General features: G+C 41.1%; 1 protein-coding gene across 4 annotated transcripts in view; it reads right to left on the minus strand.

Moving 5' to 3' along the window:
* ARHGEF28 (Rho guanine nucleotide exchange factor 28) overlaps positions 1-19,442 on the minus strand; it is an 813,355-nt gene that overhangs the window by 289,321 nt on the left and 504,592 nt on the right. For all 4 annotated transcript variants that reach the window (XM_053701420.1, XM_053701419.1, XM_053701422.1 and 1 more), the window contains one exon: positions 15,081-15,352. In XM_053701420.1, the coding sequence (XP_053557395.1) occupies positions 15,081-15,352 (272 nt within the window). The remainder of the gene's footprint in view (positions 1-15,080; positions 15,353-19,442) is intronic.

Consider the following 19,442-nt stretch of genomic DNA (forward strand, 5'->3'; position numbering starts at 1 on the left):
GGACCAGGTAGCCGCCTTACAAATCTACTCCATAGAGGCTTCATTCTTGAAGGCCCAAGACGAAGCCACAGCTGTATTTGAATGAGCCATAATCCTCTGAGGAGGCTTATGTCCCGCTGTCTCAAAGGCCAAGCGAATCAAGCTCCTCAACCAAAAGGACAAAGAAGTAGAAAAGGACCTCTGCCCCTTGTGCTTCCCGTAATACACCACAAAAAGAGATGTAGACTGTCTGAAATCCTTTGTAGCCTGAAGATAGAACTTTAAGACCCGAACCACATCCAGATAATGAAGTAACCTCTCCTTAGAAGAAGCAGGGTTAGGACACAAAGAAGGAACAATTATTTCCTGATTGATGTTACGGTTATACACCACCTTGGGAAGAAACCCCAAACCGGTGCGAAGAACAGCCTTACTTGCATGAAAGACCAGATAAGGAGGCTCGAATTGCAAGGCAGCCAGCTCAGATAATCTGCGTGCCAATGCAATGGCCAAAAGAAAGAGAACCTTCCAGGACAGAATCTTAATGTCAATAGAATGCATAGGCTCAAACTGAACCCTCTGCAATACCTTAAGGACCAAGTTTAAGCTCCATGGGGGAGCAGACTGACTAAAGACAGGTCTGATTCTGGACAAAAGATTGAATGTCAGGAAAATCAGCAAGTCTCCTGTGCAACAAGACTGAAAAAGCCGAAATATGTCCCTTTAAGGAAATGGTGGCAAGACCCTTTTTCAAACCTTCCTGGAGAAAAGACAGAATCCTGGTTACCTTCACCTTGTGCCAAGGATATCCATGTTTCTCACACCAGGACAAGTAAGTCCTCCACACCTTATGGTAGATACGACGAGTGACTGGCTTTCTTGCCTGAACTAGAGTGTCAATCACACTTTCAGAAAAACCTCTCTTGGCTAAGACTAAGCGTTTAATATCCATGCAGTCAGCTTCAGAAAAACGAGATTTTAATGTTGAAAGGGACCCTGTTCTAGCATATCCCTGTGACAGGGTAACCTCCATGGCGGAGAGGATGACATCCCCAATAGATCCGCAAACCACGTTCTCTGCAGTCACGAAGGAGCAATCAGGATGGCTGAAGCTCGCTTGATGCGTGCCACTACACAAGGTAGAAGTGGTAACTGTGGAAAAATGTAAGGCTGAATCCCCAAGGCGCTACTAAGGCATCTATCAGCTCTGCCTGGGGATCCCTTGACTTCGACCCGTATTCGGGTAGCTTACAATTGAGTCTGGACGCCATGAGATCTATCTCCGACGTTCCCCATCTGAGACAAATCTACGCAAACACTTTGGGGTGAAAAGACAATTCCCCCGGATGGAAGGATTGCCTGCTAAGAAAGTCTGCCTCCCAGTTGTCCACATACAAGCAGCTGTAGGACTCCACCCACTCCAAAATCCGGGACACCTCCCTCATTGCTAGGGAGCTCCTCGTTCCACCCTGGTGGTTGATGTAAGCCACCGAGGTAATGTTGTCAGTCTGGAATCTGATGAAGCTGACAGTCCCCAGAGGAGGCCATGCCATTGTAGATTGCTTGAAGTTCCAGAATATTTATCGGAAGGAGAAACTCCTCCCAGGTCCAATTGAAGCACAATTGAAGAGGTCTGAGATGGAACCTGGCAAAAGTCTATGCTAAAAACCATGAGCCCGATTTTCTCCATACACTGAGCCACCGAAGGGCAAGACAGGTGGAAGCAATCTTCCTGCGTCGTTGATCTGTGAGAAATATTTTCATGGACATAGAGTCTATTATCGTGCCCAGGAACTCCACCCTGTTGCTGGGAACCAGGGAACTCTTTCCTGAGTTAATCTTCCAACTGTGAGATTGGAGCAATAAAAGAAGAGCCATCGAATGATCCTCTGCAAGGCTGAACGACCGCGCCTGGACAAGGATGTTGTCTAAATAGGGCACCACAGCAATGCCCCTAGATCTGGCCACTGCAAGAAGCGCCCCCAGAACCTTCTTGAAGACTCTCTGGGCCGTCGTCAGGGCAAAGGGGAGGGTCACAAACTGGAAGTGTTCGTCCAGAAACACAAATCTTAGGAACTTGAAGTGGTCCCTGTGAATTGGAACATGAAGGTATGCATCCTTCAAGTCTATTGTCGTCATGAACTGTCCCTCTTGAACCAGGGGCAGAATAGATGTGATAGTTTCCATTTTGAATGATGGAACAGCCAGAAACTTGTTTAAACACATTAGGTCCAGAATCGGGCGGAAGGTGCCCCCCTTCTTTGGAGCCACAAAGAGATTTGAATAGTACCCTAGACCCCTTTCTGCTCGGGGTACTGGTACGATAACATCTAGAGAGGAGAGATCCCTCACACATTCTAGAAAGGCCCCTCTCTTTTCCGGTCTGCCCCTGGGGCGGATGGGACCTGAACCCTATCCTGTAACTCTGGGCGACAAAGATAGACAATTTGCCCCCTACTTGGTTTGGAGACCCTTCATGCTGAGTTAGTCTTGGCGGGCTGCTTGTTCTGCTTGGACTTGTTCCAAGACTGAGCAGGATTCCAAGTTCCCTTGGACTGATCCGCTTTTGCAGCGGCCTGTTGGCGCCGGGCTTTGTCCACGCGAAAGGGGAAAAAAGTAGAACCTTTGGGCTTCGCCTGCTTATCCTGCGGTAGGAAAGCTCCCATGCCTCCCGTAACCGTGGATATGATCGAATCCAATCCTGGACCGAATAGAATCTTTCCTTGAAAAGGCAGGGACAACAACCTCGACTTAGAGGTCATGTCCGCAGACCAAGACTTTAGCCACAGAGCCCTGCAAGCTAAAACGGAGAATCCTGAAACCTTTGAGTTCAGGGGAATAATTTGCATATTGGCGTCACAAATGAAAGAATTGGCGACATGCAATGCCTTAATCTTATCCTGTATCACGTCGATGGAAGTCTCCCTCTCTACCATATCACACAGGGATTCACACCAATATGTTGCAGCTCCGGCAACCATGGCTACAGCCGCTGCCGGTTGAAAAACAAACCCTGTATGTTGAAACGTTTTCCTTAACATGTTTTCAACTTTTTATCCATGGGCTCTTTAAATGACTAACTATCCTCGAGAGGAATAGTTGTCCGCTTTGTGAGAGTAGAGATGGCACCATCCACCTTAGGAACAGTCCCCCACAGCTCGAGCTGAGAGTCCGGAACGGGGAAAAGTTTCTTAAAGGAAGAAGAAGGGGAAAAGGAAGAACCTAATCGCTCCCATTCATTCTTAATAATATTAGCAATCTTAACAGGAACCAGGAAGGTCTGAGGCACCGCCCTGTCCTTGTATACCTTATCAAGCTTAGGGATCAAAGGTTGCTTTGGAAGCTTTGGTTTCAGAACCTCAAGAGTAGCAAACACTTGCTTCAGCAAAAAGCGCAAATTCTCCATCCTAAACCTAAAGTCAGGCTCCTCCGCAGCCGGAGGATGTGATGACACGGACTCCGACCCAGAGGGAGCCTCCTCTGAAGAGTCGGAGTGGGCTTCGTCATTGTATAACACACCTCTGATATTTCCATAGGCAAAGACAACCCTTGGGCCGGGCCACCATGATACACCCTACGCTAGCGCTTAGCAGAACGTGGTAAGGCATGGATCACTTTCGATAACGCAGTTTGCAGTTGATCTGCAAAATCTGACGGCCAACGAATCTCTCCCATAGGAGTAATGGTTTGACCCTGGGGCGCTGCATGTGCACTCGGAGATGAGGTGGACGGCTCAGTAGTACTAGACATCCCTTTAGTTTTAGATGTCGCAACTTTATCAAGTCATGTGGAACATAGTTGAGCAGGCTAATCTACAAGAACCTCTTCACAATAAACACAGGAATGAGACTTTCTTAAAGAGGGACTACCCTCTAACGCGTCAGAGTCCTCCATAGCTTGCGTTTTTATTATGGACTAGATTAGCTTAAAAAAAACAGGTACCTTTATACTACAATGGCCGGGGCACTCATCACCTCCTAAGACCCAGACTACAGAAACCGCTTCATCTCCTATGCGGCTGATCAACAGAGGAAGTGAAAACTCACACCCGATCACCTGGGATGCCTCATAGGACCGCCCCTGCACTAAGGAGAAAAACGTGCCAAAATCGGCCGTGCAAATTCTACCGGAAGTCAACCTGAAGTTCCACCATTGCCAGAGCCACATCTCGCAGCAATAAAACAATAAACATTATTATGTATAAACCCCCCTGTTCAATACTCCGCTCACTAGGAATATTAACCCTTGATTCCATAAGATAAAAGGCATCACACTGTGACCCTGTCTTCTGTGGTGGTATTATGTATAAAAAAATGAAACAATCTTACCAGAATCAATGCCGTGGAACAGGAACACGGCCCTTCAAGTGTGACAGGTAGAAACATTGATCCTGAAATGGACTTGAGCGCAAAAAGCCAGCAGAGAAACTCGTCAACGCTGATTGCTTGTGGAGCTGTTAATATAAGTCGGGATGGTTTCACAGAAAGACTCTCCCTGCATCTCTGACTCTAACTTTCATCCAGGCTCTCACTGAGAGGCTGACAGGACTACTTAAAACTCCAGTCCCATTCCGAAGAGTACTACCCTCCATAAGAGACTACTCTGAATCCTCCTGTTACGAAAGGCAAAGAATGACTGGGGGATGAGGGGAGTGGGGGAGGTATTTAAGCCTTTGGCTGGGGTGTCTTTGCCTCCTCCTGGTGGCCAGGTTCTTATTTTCCAAAAGTAATGAATGAAGCCGTGGACTTTCCTCCCCTTCAGATGAAAAAAAATAAATAAATAAATTATAGGGGGCTTGTGCCCTCTCTCTTTGTTGTCAGCTATTAATGGACTTTGTCACATTTTGCTTTTTTATATATTTATAGTGGTTTATAGTATATAATGATGCTCATAAAAAGTTATAATTTGTTTCACCTGTAAAAAATATCTAGTGTAATCATTACGGTGCCATGTCTTACTGTTAATTCTTCTTGTTCTGTCGATAGCCTTTGTCACCATTAACCACCCTCTCTCCTTTGCCACTTTACCACTCTCTACAACAAGATTCTCCTTTTTCCAATTTACACATCATTCCTATGGAGGGTGTCAGTTCCATCTGATTGCTGATGACACTACAATCTAACACGCTACACCAGATCTATCCTCCTCGCATCATTAGCTGTATTTCAGGCATCTCATCCTCTTATCTAAAGCTTAAAGGGACATTCTACACTAGATTTTTCTTTGCATAGAAGTTGTGTAGATGATCCATCTGTAAAGCCCATATGGGAAAGTTTTTGTAACAACGTATAGTTTTGTTTATTTTTTAATTAACATTGTGCTGATTTTCAGACTCCTAACTTTCCCATGTTTTAATTATCAAATTCCACAGCTAAAAGGACTTGATAATTTCCCCAAACACATCTCTTCTACCCCGACTCTCAATCTCTCAATCTCTCTCACAATCTCTCTCTCTCACAATCTCTCTCTCTCACAATCTCTCTCTCTCACAATCTCTCTCTCTCACAATCTCTCTCTCTCTCAATCTCTCTCTCTCTCAATCTCTCTCTCTCTCAATCTCTCTCTCTCAATCTCTCTCTCTCTCTCTCTCTCAATCTCTCTCTCTCTCTCTCAATCTCTCTCAATCTCTTTATCTCTGTTAAATGTTAAGTTTTTTATTTTTGGTAATGTAGGTTTTTATTTTTGGTAATGTAAGTCAGGTAGTTTTTTAATTTAACAGGTAAGTTTAGTTAGTATAGATTTTATTTAAGTTATGGGTATTTTAATTTAAGTTAGGGGGTGTTAGTTTACTGACCATTTAAGGGGTTAATAGTGTAGTTTATGGGTGTAAGTATACTTTGCAATGTATTTCTGTTGTGTTTTGTGCAACTTTTTTATTTTGGAAAACACTTTACCAGAGCTTAGATCGCAGTATGGATTGAAGCGGAAGAGACTATTGCTCTAGCGCAATGGCCATTTCTCCCGATTTATAATATCAGCAGGAGAAAAATGGATTGCAAAATCACCATTAGTGCAAAGTCCGTTAATCTTACAGAAACCTCGTGGAGAACCTGACATTGGGAATGGATTAATAGAATAAATTTACCAACAAAAATAAATGCTTCATTTTACATAATAAAAACTAATCCTTCATTCAGGATAAATAGAAACTAGCTTTAGATAGATTTTTCCTCAAAAAGTATTTTATTTAAATGAAAAAAAAAATCATATATGTATATATATTTAAAAGAAATCTTATTTAAATGAAAAAAAAATATCTGAATTAAAAAAAAAACAACTGATTTGTATTCCCACTGTTTTAGTGCTATTAAGTGGATATCATTGTACTAGATTTTGCTATTTTGCACTCTGTATTAATTGTTTTTTTAGCAGCCTAAACTGCAGGACTTAGTGACAAGTGACATTTTAATACATTATTTAAATGATTAAACGTAAGGATTAGAGGTTGCTGAAAATAAAACGTTTTCCGCATTTCATATTTCTTTCTCATGTCTTAAAATGTATTCAATAACTGCCTATAGTTAGAACTATGTTTTGGCATATGAAGAAACGTATATGACATGATTCTGTCACAGGCATGAATGAATCTCAATGAAAAAGACAACAATGGTCTTTAAAGCTTGCATGTTGTGTGAATATAATAGTTCCACACCCTTACTTTGTAAATATTTATAGCCCAAGTTGACAGCTAAATACAGGTTAATCTAGTTTAAACATTATTTGTTCATAGATAAGAAATCTGCTTACATGGATAACATATACATATCAGTGATAACAAAAGCCTCTATGATCTACCAATGGTCTACGTTTAAGATTACCTTGCTGACATTATGTTGTGCTGCTTTTTTCCAGGAGAAACAAAACTAAAATCAGGACAGTTAGCAAATCTTAAAGGGACAGTTCACCCAAAAATGTTCTCACCTTTAAACTGTTCCCAATGATTCATTTTACCTGCTGGAGTGTTTTAAATTGTTTACAAGTAGCTTCTTTACCCCTAATTTGGCATTTGAAATAGCTGATTTAGCTTGTGGTTTCCCAACCTATACTGAAAGTCTCTATACTGGAGTATATTCTATTGAATAGCCTAAGTAAACACAGCCAGCAGAATAAAATGATAATGTTCCATTGTCCTTTCTAAGTATTGAGCTTTGCTTTACAAACAGATATAAGATAAGGAAGCAAGTCTGTGTGAATAAAAATGATAACATAATGAGATCTGATATTACCTGAAGCTCAACCCATTGTAATAGGCTATGGTTTAAAAGCACTAAACCAGCTACTTCATATACACAAATAAACCGAAAAATGCAATTTCTCATAAATTTTATACTCTGCAGCTGGTATAACAAGCCATTGAAAATACATTCATATAAAAACAATTTTACAGTGTACTGTTCCTTTAAGGTCAGGACTTGGATATTCCATATGTCCCTATATCTTTTATATAATGTTAAAATATACTACCTGTAAAGTATTTAATAAACAAACAATCTAGTTAAAACAAAAAAAGGAGAGTTGTGCCAATTTTTAATTGCATATATTATTTACCAGGATTGTTAAAGTGGCAGTGTACTGTAACATTGTTCCCCTTAATGTGCTTCCAATTACTTCTTACATCAGCTGCAGAGTACTATGTATGCAAAATTGGTTCTTTGTGTTTATTTTTTTATATGAAATTGCTGGCTTTGTTCTTTCAAACCACAACCCATTAAAATGGGCTGAGCTTAAAGGGAAAGCAGATTCCCATATTTTATCACTTTCTGTACACAGACATGCTTCTTTATATTATCTCTGTCTGTATACATAGAGATAACAACTGAAAATGAACATTTTATTGACTCTCTCTTCTACCCTCACTGGGACTGTAATTTCTTTACACAGCTTTTCTATAGCCCGTACAGTATAGGTAGTGATACCACGGGCAAAAGCAGTTATTCAAATGTTGACAAAGGTAAAGGAGTTATTTGTACAATATTTAATACACCCCAGCAGGTACCACTGTGAACCAATTAAAGGGAAGGAAAATTTAGGGTAAACTGTCCCCTTTAAAGTCAACTTTAAAAGGACATTCATGCTATGTTCTTATTGTTAGAGCATGATTTTTTCGCGTTACTGACCTAGCTAACTATAGAGTTAATCACATCTATCATTTGATTATGATCTGCAGATCAAACCTATTCAATGTGGCCCCAATCACAATCAGCCATTTTGACTGTTTATTAGCAGCACTTTTTACATAATTGGTTTTACAATTACTTGCCCATGTTTTAATTATCAAATTCCCCAGCTAAAAGGGCTTGATAATCTCCCCAAACACATCACCTATTAGAATCTCCACACACTATTAAAGGGGATTAATGTATATACAGACCATTCATCCTCTGATAAAAATAGCTAAAACCCACTAAATTGCCATTTTGTTTCCTGTTAATCCTGGCCATTTGGTTTTTGTATCATCAAATTGAAAAAAGCAAATAAAGTACAATTAAAGGGATACTAAACCCAATTTTTTTCTTTCATGATTCAGATAGAGCATGCGATTTTAGGAAACTTTCTAATTTACTCCTATTATCACTTTTTGTTCATTCTCTTGCTATCTTTATTTGAAAAATCAGGAATCTAAGCTTAAGAGCCAGCCCATTTTTGGTTCAGAAAAACCTGGGTAGTGCTTGGTGATTGGTGGCTACATTTGGCCACCAATCAGCAAGCGCTACCCAGGTGCTGAACCAAAAATGGGCCGGCTCTTAAGCTTACATTCTGCTTTTTAAAATAAAGATACCAAGAGAACAAAAAAAATGATAATAGGAGTAAATTAGAAAGTTGATTAAAATGTAATGCTCTATTTGAATCATGAAAGAAAAAAAATTGGGTTTAGTATCCCTTTTAGGCTAGACAATGGAAGCATAGAAGCAGAAAAGTAAAATCCAAGAACTGGTCATCTGGTGTTTGCAGCAATCCACTAGTGAACACCAACACAGGGGAGTGACAATGAGATGCTAAAAAAAACAGAATTTATGTTTACCTGATAAATTACTTTCTCCAACGGTGTGTCCGGTCCACGGCGTCATCCTTACTTGTGGGATATTCTCTTCCCCAACAGGAAATGGCAAAGAGTCCAGCAAAGCTGGTCACATGATCCCTCCTAGGCTCCGCCTACCCCAGTCATTCGACCGACGTTAAGGAGGAATATTTGCATAGGAGAAACCATATGGTACCGTGGTGGCTGTAGTTAAAGAAAATAAATTATCAGACCTGATTAAAAAAACCAGGGCGGGCCGTGGACCGGACACACCGTTGGAGAAAGTAATTTATCAGGTAAACATAAATTCTGTTTTCTCCAACATAGGTGTGTCCGGTCCACTGCGTCATCCTTACTTGTGGGAACCAATACCAAAGCTTTAGGACACGGATGAAGGGAGGGAACAAATCAGGTCACCTAAATGGAAGGCACCACGGTTTGCAAAACCTTTCTCCCAAAAATAGCCTCAGAAGAAGCAAAAGTATCAAACTTGTAAAATTTGGTAAAAGTGTGCAGTGAAGACCAAGTCGCTGCCCTACATATCTGATCAACAGAAGCCTCGTTCTTGAAGGCCCATGTGGAAGCCACAGCCCTAGTGGAATGAGCTGTGATTCTTTCGGGAGGCTGCCGTCCGGCAGTCTCGTAAGCCAATCTGATGATGCTTTTAATCCAAAAAGAGAGAGAGGTAGAAGTTGCTTTTTGACCTCTCCTTTTACCGGAATAAACAACAAACAAGGAAGATGTTTGTCTAAAATCCTTTGTAGCTTCTAAATAGAATTTTAGAGCGCGAACAACATCCAAATTGTGCAACAAACGTTCCTTCTTTGAAACTGGTTTCGGACACAGAGAAGGTACGATAATCTCCTGGTTAATGTTTTTGTTAGAAACAACTTTTGGAAGAAAACCAGGTTTAGTACGTAAAACCACCTTATCTGCATGGAACACCAGATAAGGAGGAGAACACTGCAGAGCAGATAATTCTGAAACTCTTCTAGCAGAAGAAATTGCAACTAAAAACAAAACTTTCCAAGATAATAACTTAATATCAACGGAATGTAAGGGTTCAAACGGAACCCCCTGAAGAACTGAAAGAACTAAATTGAGACTCCAAGGAGGAGTCAAAGGTTTGTAAACAGGCTTAATTCTAACCAGAGCCTGAACAAAGGCTTGAACATCTGGCACAGCTGCCAGCTTTTTGTGAAGTAACACAGACAAGGCAGAAATCTGTCCCTTCAGGGAACTTGCAGATAATCCTTTTTCCAATCCTTCTTGAAGGAAGGATAGAATCTTAGGAATCTTAACCTTGTCCCAAGGGAATCCTTTAGATTCACACCAACAGATATATTTTTTCCAAATTTTGTGGTAAATCTTTCTAGTTACAGGCTTTCTGGCCTGAACAAGAGTATCGATAACAGAATCTGAGAACCCTCGCTTCGATAAGATCAAGCGTTCAATCTCCAAGCAGTCAGCTGGAGTGAAACCAGGTTCGGATGTTCGAACGGACCCTGAACAAGAAGGTCTCGTCTCAAAGGTAGCTTCCAAGGTGGAGCCGATGACATATTCACCAGATCTGCATACCAAGTCCTGCGTGGCCACGCAGGAGCTATCAAGATCACCGACGTCCTCTCCTGATTGATCCTGGCTACCAGCCTGGGGATGAGAGGAAACGGCGGGAACACATAAGCTAGTTTGAAGGTCCAAGGTGCTACTAGTGCATCCACTAGAGCCGCCTTGGGATCCCTGGATCTGGACCCGTAGCAAGGAACTTTGAAGTTCTGACGAGAGGCCATCAGATCCATGTCTGGAATGCCCCACAGCTGAGTGACTTGGGCAAAGATTTCCGGATGGAGTTCCCACTCCCCCGGATGCAATGTCTGACGACTCAGAAAATCCGCTTCCCAATTTTCCACTCCTGGGATGTGGATAGCGGACAGGTGGCAGGAGTGAGACTCCGCCCATAGAATGATTTTGGTCACTTCTTCCATCGCTAGGGAACTCCTTGTTCCCCCCTGATGGTTGATGTACGCAACAGTTGTCATGTTGTCTGATTGAAACCGTATGAACTTGGCCCTCGCTAGCTGAGGCCAAGCCTTGAGAGCATTGAATATCGCTCTCAGTTCCAGAATATTTATCGGTAGAAGAGATTCTTCCCGAGACCAAAGACCCTGAGCTTTCAGGGATCCCCAGACCGCGCCCCAGCCCATCAGACTGGCGTCGGTCGTGACAATGACCCACTCTGGTCTGCGGAATGTCATCCCTTGTGACAGGTTGTCCAGGGACAGCCACCAACGGAGTGAGTCTCTGGTCCTCTGATTTACTTGTATCTTCGGAGACAAGTCTGTATAATCCCCATTCCACTGACTGAGCATGCACAGTTGTAATGGTCTTAGATGAATGCGCGCAAAAGGAACTATGTCCATTGCCGCTACCATCAACCCGATCACTTCCATGCACTGAGCTATGGAAGGAAGAGGAACGGAATGAAGTATCCGACAAGAGTCTAGAAGCTTTGTTTTTCTGGCCTCTGTCAGAAATATCCTCATTTCTAAGGAGTCTATTATTGTTCCCAAGAAGGGAACCCTTGTTGACGGAGATAGAGAACTCTTTTCCACGTTCACTTTCCATCCGTGAGATCTGAGAAAGGCCAGGACTATGTCCGTGTGAGCCTTTGCTTGAGGAAGGGACGACGCTTGAATCAGAATGTCGTCCAAATAAGGTACTACAGCAATGCCCCTTGGTCTTAGCACAGCTAGAAGGGACCCTAGTACCTTTGTGAAAATCCTTGGAGCAGTGGCTAATCCGAAAGGAAGCGCCACGAACTGGTAATGCTTGTCCAGGAATGCGAACCTTAGGAACCGATGATGTTCCTTGTGGATAGGAATATGTAGATACGCATCCTTTAAATCCACCGTGGTCATGAATTGACCTTCCTGGATGGAAGGAAGAATAGTTCGAATGGTTTCCATCTTGAACGATGGAACCCTGAGAAACTTGTTTAAGATCTTGAGATCTAAGATTGGTCTGAACGTTCCCTCTTTTTTGGGAACTATGAACAGATTGGAGTAGAACCCCATCCCTTGTTCTCTTAATGGAACAGGATGAATCACTCCCATTTTTAACAGGTCTTCTACACAATGTAAGAATGCCTGTCTTTTTATGTGGTCTGAAGACAACTGAGACCTGTGGAACCTCCCCCTTGGGGGAAGCCCCTTGAATTCCAGAAGATAACCTTGGGAGACTATTTCTAGCGCCCAAGGATCCAGAACATCTCTTGCCCAAGCCTGAGCGAAGAGAGAGAGTCTGCCCCCCACCAGATCCGGTCCCGGATCGGGGGCCAACATTTCATGCTGTCTTGGTAGCAGTGGCAGGTTTCTTGGCCTGCTTTCCCTTGTTCCAGCCTTGCATTGGTCTCCAAGCTGGCTTGGCTTGAGAAGTATTACCCTCTTGCTTAGAGGACGTAGCACTTTGGGCTGGTCCGTTTCTACGAAAGGGACGAAAATTAGGTTTATTTTTTGCCTTGAAAGGCCGATCCTGAGGAAGGGCGTGGCCCTTACCCCCAGTGATATCCGAGATAATCTCTTTCAAGTCAGGGCCAAACAGCGTTTTCCCCTTGAAAGGAATGTTAAGTAGCTTGTTCTTGGAAGACGCATCAGCCGACCAAGATTTCAACCAAAGCGCTCTGCGCGCCACAATAGCAAACCCAGAATTCTTAGCCGCTAACCTAGCCAATTGCAAAGTGGCGTCTAGGGTAAAAGAATTAGCCAATTTGAGAGCATTGATTCTGTCCATAATCTCCTCATAAGGAGGAGAATCACTATCGACCGCCTTTATCAGCTCATCGAACCAGAAACATGCGGCTGTAGCGACAGGGACAACGCATGAAATTGGTTGTAGAAGGTAACCCTGCTGAACAAACATCTTTTTAAGCAAACCTTCTAATTTTTTATCCATAGGATCTTTGAAAGCACAACTATCCTCTATGGGTATAGTGGTGCGTTTGTTTAAAGTGGAAACCGCTCCCTCGACCTTGGGGACTGTCTGCCATAAGTCCTCTCTGGGGTCGACCATAGGAAACAATTTTTTAAATATGGGGGGAGGGACGAAAGGAATACCGGGCCTTTCCCATTCTTTATTAACAATGTCCGCCACCCGCTTGGGTATAGGAAAAGCTTCTGGGAGCCCCGGCACCTCTAGGAACTTGTCCATTTTACATAGTTTCTCTGGGATGACCAACTTGTCACAATCATCCAGAGTGGATAATACCTCCTTAAGCAGAATGCGGAGATGTTCCAACTTAAATTTAAATGTAATCACATCAGGTTCAGCATGTTGAGAAATGTTCCCTGAATCAGTAATTTCTCCCTCAGACAAAACCTCCCTGGCCCCATCAGACTGGGTTAGGGGCCCTTCAGAAACATTATTATCAGCGTCGTCATGCTCTTCAGTATCTAAAACAGAGCAGTCGCGCTTACGCTGATAAGTGTTCATTTTGGCTAAAATGTTTTTGACAGAATTATCCATTACAGCCGTTAATTGTTGCATAGTAAGGAGTATTGGCGCGCTAGATGTACTAGGGGCCTCCTGAGTGGGCAAGACTCGTGTAGACGAAGGAGGGAATGATGCAGTACCATGCTTACTCCCCTCACTTGAGGAATCATCTTGGGCATCATTGTCATTGTCACATAAATCACATTTATTTAAATGAATAGGAATTCTGGCTTCCCCACATTCAGAACACAGTCTATCTGGTAGTTCAGACATGTTAAACAGGCATAAACTTGATAACAAAGTACAAAAAACGTTTTAAAATAAAACCGTTACTGTCACTTTAAAATTTTAAACTGAACACACTTTATTACTGCAATTGCGAAAAAACATGAAGGAATTGTTCAAAATTCACCAAATTTTCACCACAGTGTCTTAAAGCCTTAAAAGTATTGCACACCAAATTTGGAAGCTTTAACCCTTAAAATAACGGAACCGGAGCCGTTTTGAACTTTAACCCCTTTACAGTCCCTGGTATCTGCTTTGCTGAGACCCAACCAAGCCCAAAGGGGAATACGATACCAAATGACGCCTTCAGAAAGTCTTTTCTAAGTATCAGAGCTCCTCTCACATGCGACTGCATGCCATGCCTCTCAAAAACAAGTGCGCAACACCGGCGCGAAAATGAGGCTCTGCCTATGCTTTGGGAAAGCCCCTAAAGAATAAGGTGTCTAAAACAGTGCCTGCCGATATTATTATATCAAAATACCCAAATAAAATGATTCCTCAAGGCTAAATATGTGTTAATAATGAATCGATTTAGCCCAGAAAAAGTCTACAGTCTTAATAAGCCCTTGTGAAGCCCTTATTTACGATCGTAATAAACATGGCTTACCGGATCCCATAGGGAAAATGACAGCTTCCAGCATTACATCGTCTTGTTAGAATGTGTCATACCTCAAGCAGCAAGAGACTGCTCACTGTTCCCCCAACTGAAGTTAATTGCTCTCAACAGTCCTGTGTGGAACAGCCATGGATTTTAGTGACGGTTGCTAAAATCATTTTCCTCATACAAACAGAAATCTTCATCTCTTTTCTGTTTCTGAGTAAATAGTACATACCAGCACTATTTCAAAATAACAAACTCTTGATTGAATAATAAAAACTACAGTTAAACACTAAAAAACTCTAAGCCATCTCCGTGGAGATGTTGCCTGTACAACGGCAAAGAGAATGACTGGGGTAGGCGGAGCCTAGGAGGGATCATGTGACCAGCTTTGCTGGACTCTTTGCCATTTCCTGTTGGGGAAGAGAATATCCCACAAGTAAGGATGACGCCGTGGACCGGACACACCTATGTTGGAGAAAGGGTCATCTATGCTTTCTGAAAAATAAGGGATGTAGTGTCTGAAGGTGCTAGGCATGATACTAACTAAAAACGGTGTAAAATAAGAGGGTAAATTATGTAAAATGAAAGTAAATGCTCAGTATGGAGAAGCACACGCAAGGGGCAAATGTAACATAAAATCTTTCCATCGGTTATGGATTCTATGTCAGCATATACAGGCATGTATGGTCATGCGGGAACCATCCTTACCTTCTCTTCTTGAAGATAGCATAAGCAGAGCTTCTATCCGCACTGTAACCCAGAGTTCTACATTGTCTGTGTTCTACTCCTGAGGAGGACTTGGATGATGAACTGAAAGATGATACATCCGTGCCACCATTCTCGCTATTACCACCTTCTCTACTGCAATCAGGAGATTCACATACAGTGGAGCTTTCTGGTGTTGGGCTAGACTGGTCTGTATGTGAAATGTCAGTGCTGGCATTGTCCATATGAATATAGCTTATATCTGAATCATTCACCTGAGAAAAAAATAGACAATATTAATGGTGAATTCATGACTGAGTTGGAAAGCAAATCAATAACGTTACTGCTGAAGCTGCCAGGGTTACCTGATACATTACCAACAGACAGTTAAAGGGACATAAAACCCATATTTATTCTTTCATGAATCAGACAGAGCATACCATTTTAAACAGCTTTCCAATTTACTTGTTATCAAATGTGCTTCACTCTCTTGGCATCCTTTGTTAAAGGAACAGCAATGCACTTCAGTGAGCTAGCTGAGCACATCTAGTAAGTCAATGAGAACAGGCATAAGTGCAGCCACCAATCAACAGCTAGCTCTAAGTAGTGCATTGCTGCTCCTGAGAGTACCTAGGTATGCTTTTCAATATAGGATACTAAAAGAATTAAAGGGACAGTAAACAATTTACAATTTTTTTTATATAAAATGTTTAGTTTTGCATAAAGGAACAACTTTATACTATATTTTCATTATTTATTTTGCCCCCTTTTCATGTAATTTATTATCTGATAACTGAGCAATTTCTAATAATCAGAATTTGAAATGTACCCTGCTGACTTCTCAAGGGTAACTCTGCTACATATATGTCCCTAATTGGCTTTATCAGATGATAACTGGAAAACAATTCACTTTATATTAACTTAATGACAGTGACTAACCTTGTTGTCAGTGGACTAAACCCCAGATTGGCTCCTCCACATGAGGCAAATAGTAGGTGGAGTTTGGCTATTGATGAAACATTGCAGTAAAAAGGAAACTAATTTGTTTTAAAAACATTAAAAGGGACATGAAACCCATTTTTTTTTCTCCATTTTTCAGAGAATACAATGTATTTATTTTTATTCTAATTTACTTCTATTGTCAAATTTGCTTCATTCATATGTTATTCTTTGTTAAAGAGATATCTAGATAGGTAGCGTTAGGGAGCCATACAAGACAGCAAATAGGGCTCTTGCTAATTTAAAACATTGTTGCAAAACCGCTGCCATATACTGCTGTAGACACATGCAAAATTCATAATAGATGTACATAGGAACATTGTTTAACCCCTTAACGACCGAGGACGTGGTGGTGGTGGTTTTGAAGCTACACTACAGAAAAAAAAAAACTAAGAAAAAAAAGCCCTTTTTTGTGCAAGCTGGGTACTGGCAGACAGCTGCCAGTACCCAAGATGACCCCCAATAAGGCAGATGGGGAAGGTTACAGAGCTGTTTTGGGGGGGGATCAGGGAGGTTGGAGGCTAAGGGGGGTCCTACACAGCAGAAGAATTTTTTTTATTTTTTTTTAAAAAACCTAAACCCCCCAAAAAGCTTTTATTTTAGTACTGGCAGACTTTCTGCCAGTACTTAAGATGGCGGGGACAATTGTGGGGTGGGGGAGGGAAGGGAGCTGTTTGGGAGGGATCAGGGGGTCTGATGTGTCAGGTGGGAGGCTGATCTCTACACTAAAGCTAAAATTAACCCTGCAAGCTCCCTACAAACTTCCTAATTAACCCCTTCACTGCTAGCCATAATACATGTGTGATGCGCAGCAGCATTTTGCGGCCTTCTAATTACCAGAAAGCAACGCCAAAGTCATATATATCTGCTATTTCTGAACAAAGTGGATCCCAGAGAAGCATTTACAACCATTTGTGCCATAATTGCACAAGCTGTTTGTAAATAATTTCAGTGAGAAACCTAAAATTGTGATAAATTTAACGTTTTTTTTTTTATTTGATCGCATTTGGCGGTGAAATGGTGGCATGAAATATACCAAAATGGGCCTAGATCAATACTTTGGGTTGTCTACTACACTACACTAAAGCTAAAATTAACCATACAAGCTCCCTACAAGCTCCCTAATTAACCCCTGCACTGCTGGGCATAATACACGTGTGGTGCGCAGCGGCATTTAGCGGCCTTCTAATTACCAAAAAGCAATGCCAAAGCCATATATGTCTGCTATTTCTGAACAAAGGGGATCCCAGAGAAGCATTTACAACCATTTGTGCCATAATTGCACAAGCTGTTTGTAAATAATTTCAGTGAGAAACCGAAAGTTTGTGAAAGAATTTGTGAAAAAGTGAACGATTTTTTTGTATTTGATCGCATTTGGCGGTGAAATGGTGGCATGAAATATACCAAAATAGGCCTAGATCAATACTTTGGGTTGTCTACTACACTACACTAAAGCTAAAATTAACCATACAAGCTCCCTACAAGCTCCCTAATTAACCCCTGCACTGCTGGGCATAATACACGTGTGGTGCGCAGCGGCATTTAGCGGCCTTCTAATTACCAAAAAGCAATGCCAAAGCCATATATGTCTGCTATTTCTGAACAAAGGGGATCCCAGAGAAGCATTTACAACCATTTGTGCCATAATTGCACAAGCTGTTTGTAAATAATTTCAGTGAGAAACCGAAAGTTTGTGAAAAAAATTTGTGAAAAAGTGAACGATTTTTTGTATTTGATCGCATTTGGCGGTGAAATGGTGGCATGAAATATACCAAAATTGGCCTAGATCAATACTTTGGGATGTCTTCTAAAAAAAAATATATACATGTCAATTGATATTCAGGGATTCCTGAAAGATATTAGTGTTCCAATGTAACTAGCGCTAATTTTGAAAAAAAGTAGTTTGGAAATAGCAAAATGCTACTTGTATTTATGGCCCTATAGCTTTCAAAAAAAGCAAAGAACATGTAAATATTAGGTATTTCTAAACTCAGGACAAAATTTAGAAACTATTTAGCATGTTTTTTTTTTGGTGGTTGTAGATGTGTAACAGATTTTGGGGGTCAAAGTTAAAAAAAGTGTGGTTTTTTTTCATTTTTTCCTCATATTTTATAATTTTTTTTATAGTAAATTATAAGATATGATGAAAATAATGGTATTTTTAGAAAGTTAATTTAATGGCGAGAAAAATGGTATATAATATGTGTGGGTACAGTAAATGAGTAAGAGGGAAATTACAGCTAAACACAAACACAGCAAAAATGTAAAAATAGCCTTGGTCCCAAACGGACAGAAAATGGAAAAGTGCTGTGGTCATTAAGGGGTTAATTTTTTTTTATTTTTTTTCATTGAGGTTAGAAAAAATAATACAGGCAAAAAACATCTCAACTTCAGAAACATAGTAGAATCATAATACGATATACATAATAAATGTCAAAATAAACCTTCACTTAATCGCCCAGTTGTGTAAATAAAAGTTAACCTCAGATTTTCAATTAAGTATTATCCCCTTAAGATTTGATATAAAGACAAATACAGTGATTTCCCTCCATGGAAAGTAGAAGCCTCTCTTGGACTCCCTGGAACAAGGTTTAAATCAGAGTAGGGAATTTTAGGGGAAATAAAATAAAGTGGGCCACTTTTGGACCCCAAATGAAAACTGGCTTGTATAATAGCATACTTATTGTAGATTTGATACTGTACATATTGAAAGCATTGAATAGAACACAAAATAATATAATAACCAGCTATAATGGTAGTTGAGTCTTCCATGAATTATATTATAATTTGTATTATACACTTCTAAGATAATAGGGAGAGGGAGCATTCAAAAGGTCTGTCAGCTATGAAAAAATACATTGGGAAGCTTCAATACTGAAGTAATCAGCCTAGTATGTAGCATTTGCGTATATACACATAGATGCCTTTAGGGATCACGGTCTCTCACAGTAAGTCTCCATGAGCGTAAGACTATATGGGGGGGGGGGGGATATGTGGAGGTCTATTAGAACCCAATAGCTATATCTCATATTAGAGGTTAGGTTAATAGTAGCACATAATTATAGCTTTGATAGGTATACGCGCCTTTACCTCTAATCAGTCTCAATCTAAGAAATTATGGTCCATCCAGATTGTTAACAGGGTACAAATAGGGGTCTAGACATGTCTACCATCTACCACTCCAGTGATGCAGAGAAAAGTCAGTAAATAGAATGATTCCACCCCGCCCCGGCAGCTGGCGGAGCACAACCATAAATTATTATAGCAATGGAACGCTCTGCAGGTTAAATTGTACAGGAAGATCAGGGTAGTATGTTCAGATATACAAAAGGGTGACCAAGATTAGTATATATGGAATATTAAAAC

This window comes from Bombina bombina, chromosome 2 (genome assembly GCF_027579735.1).
Source record: "Bombina bombina isolate aBomBom1 chromosome 2, aBomBom1.pri, whole genome shotgun sequence".
NCBI lineage: Eukaryota > Metazoa > Chordata > Amphibia > Anura > Bombinatoridae > Bombina > Bombina bombina.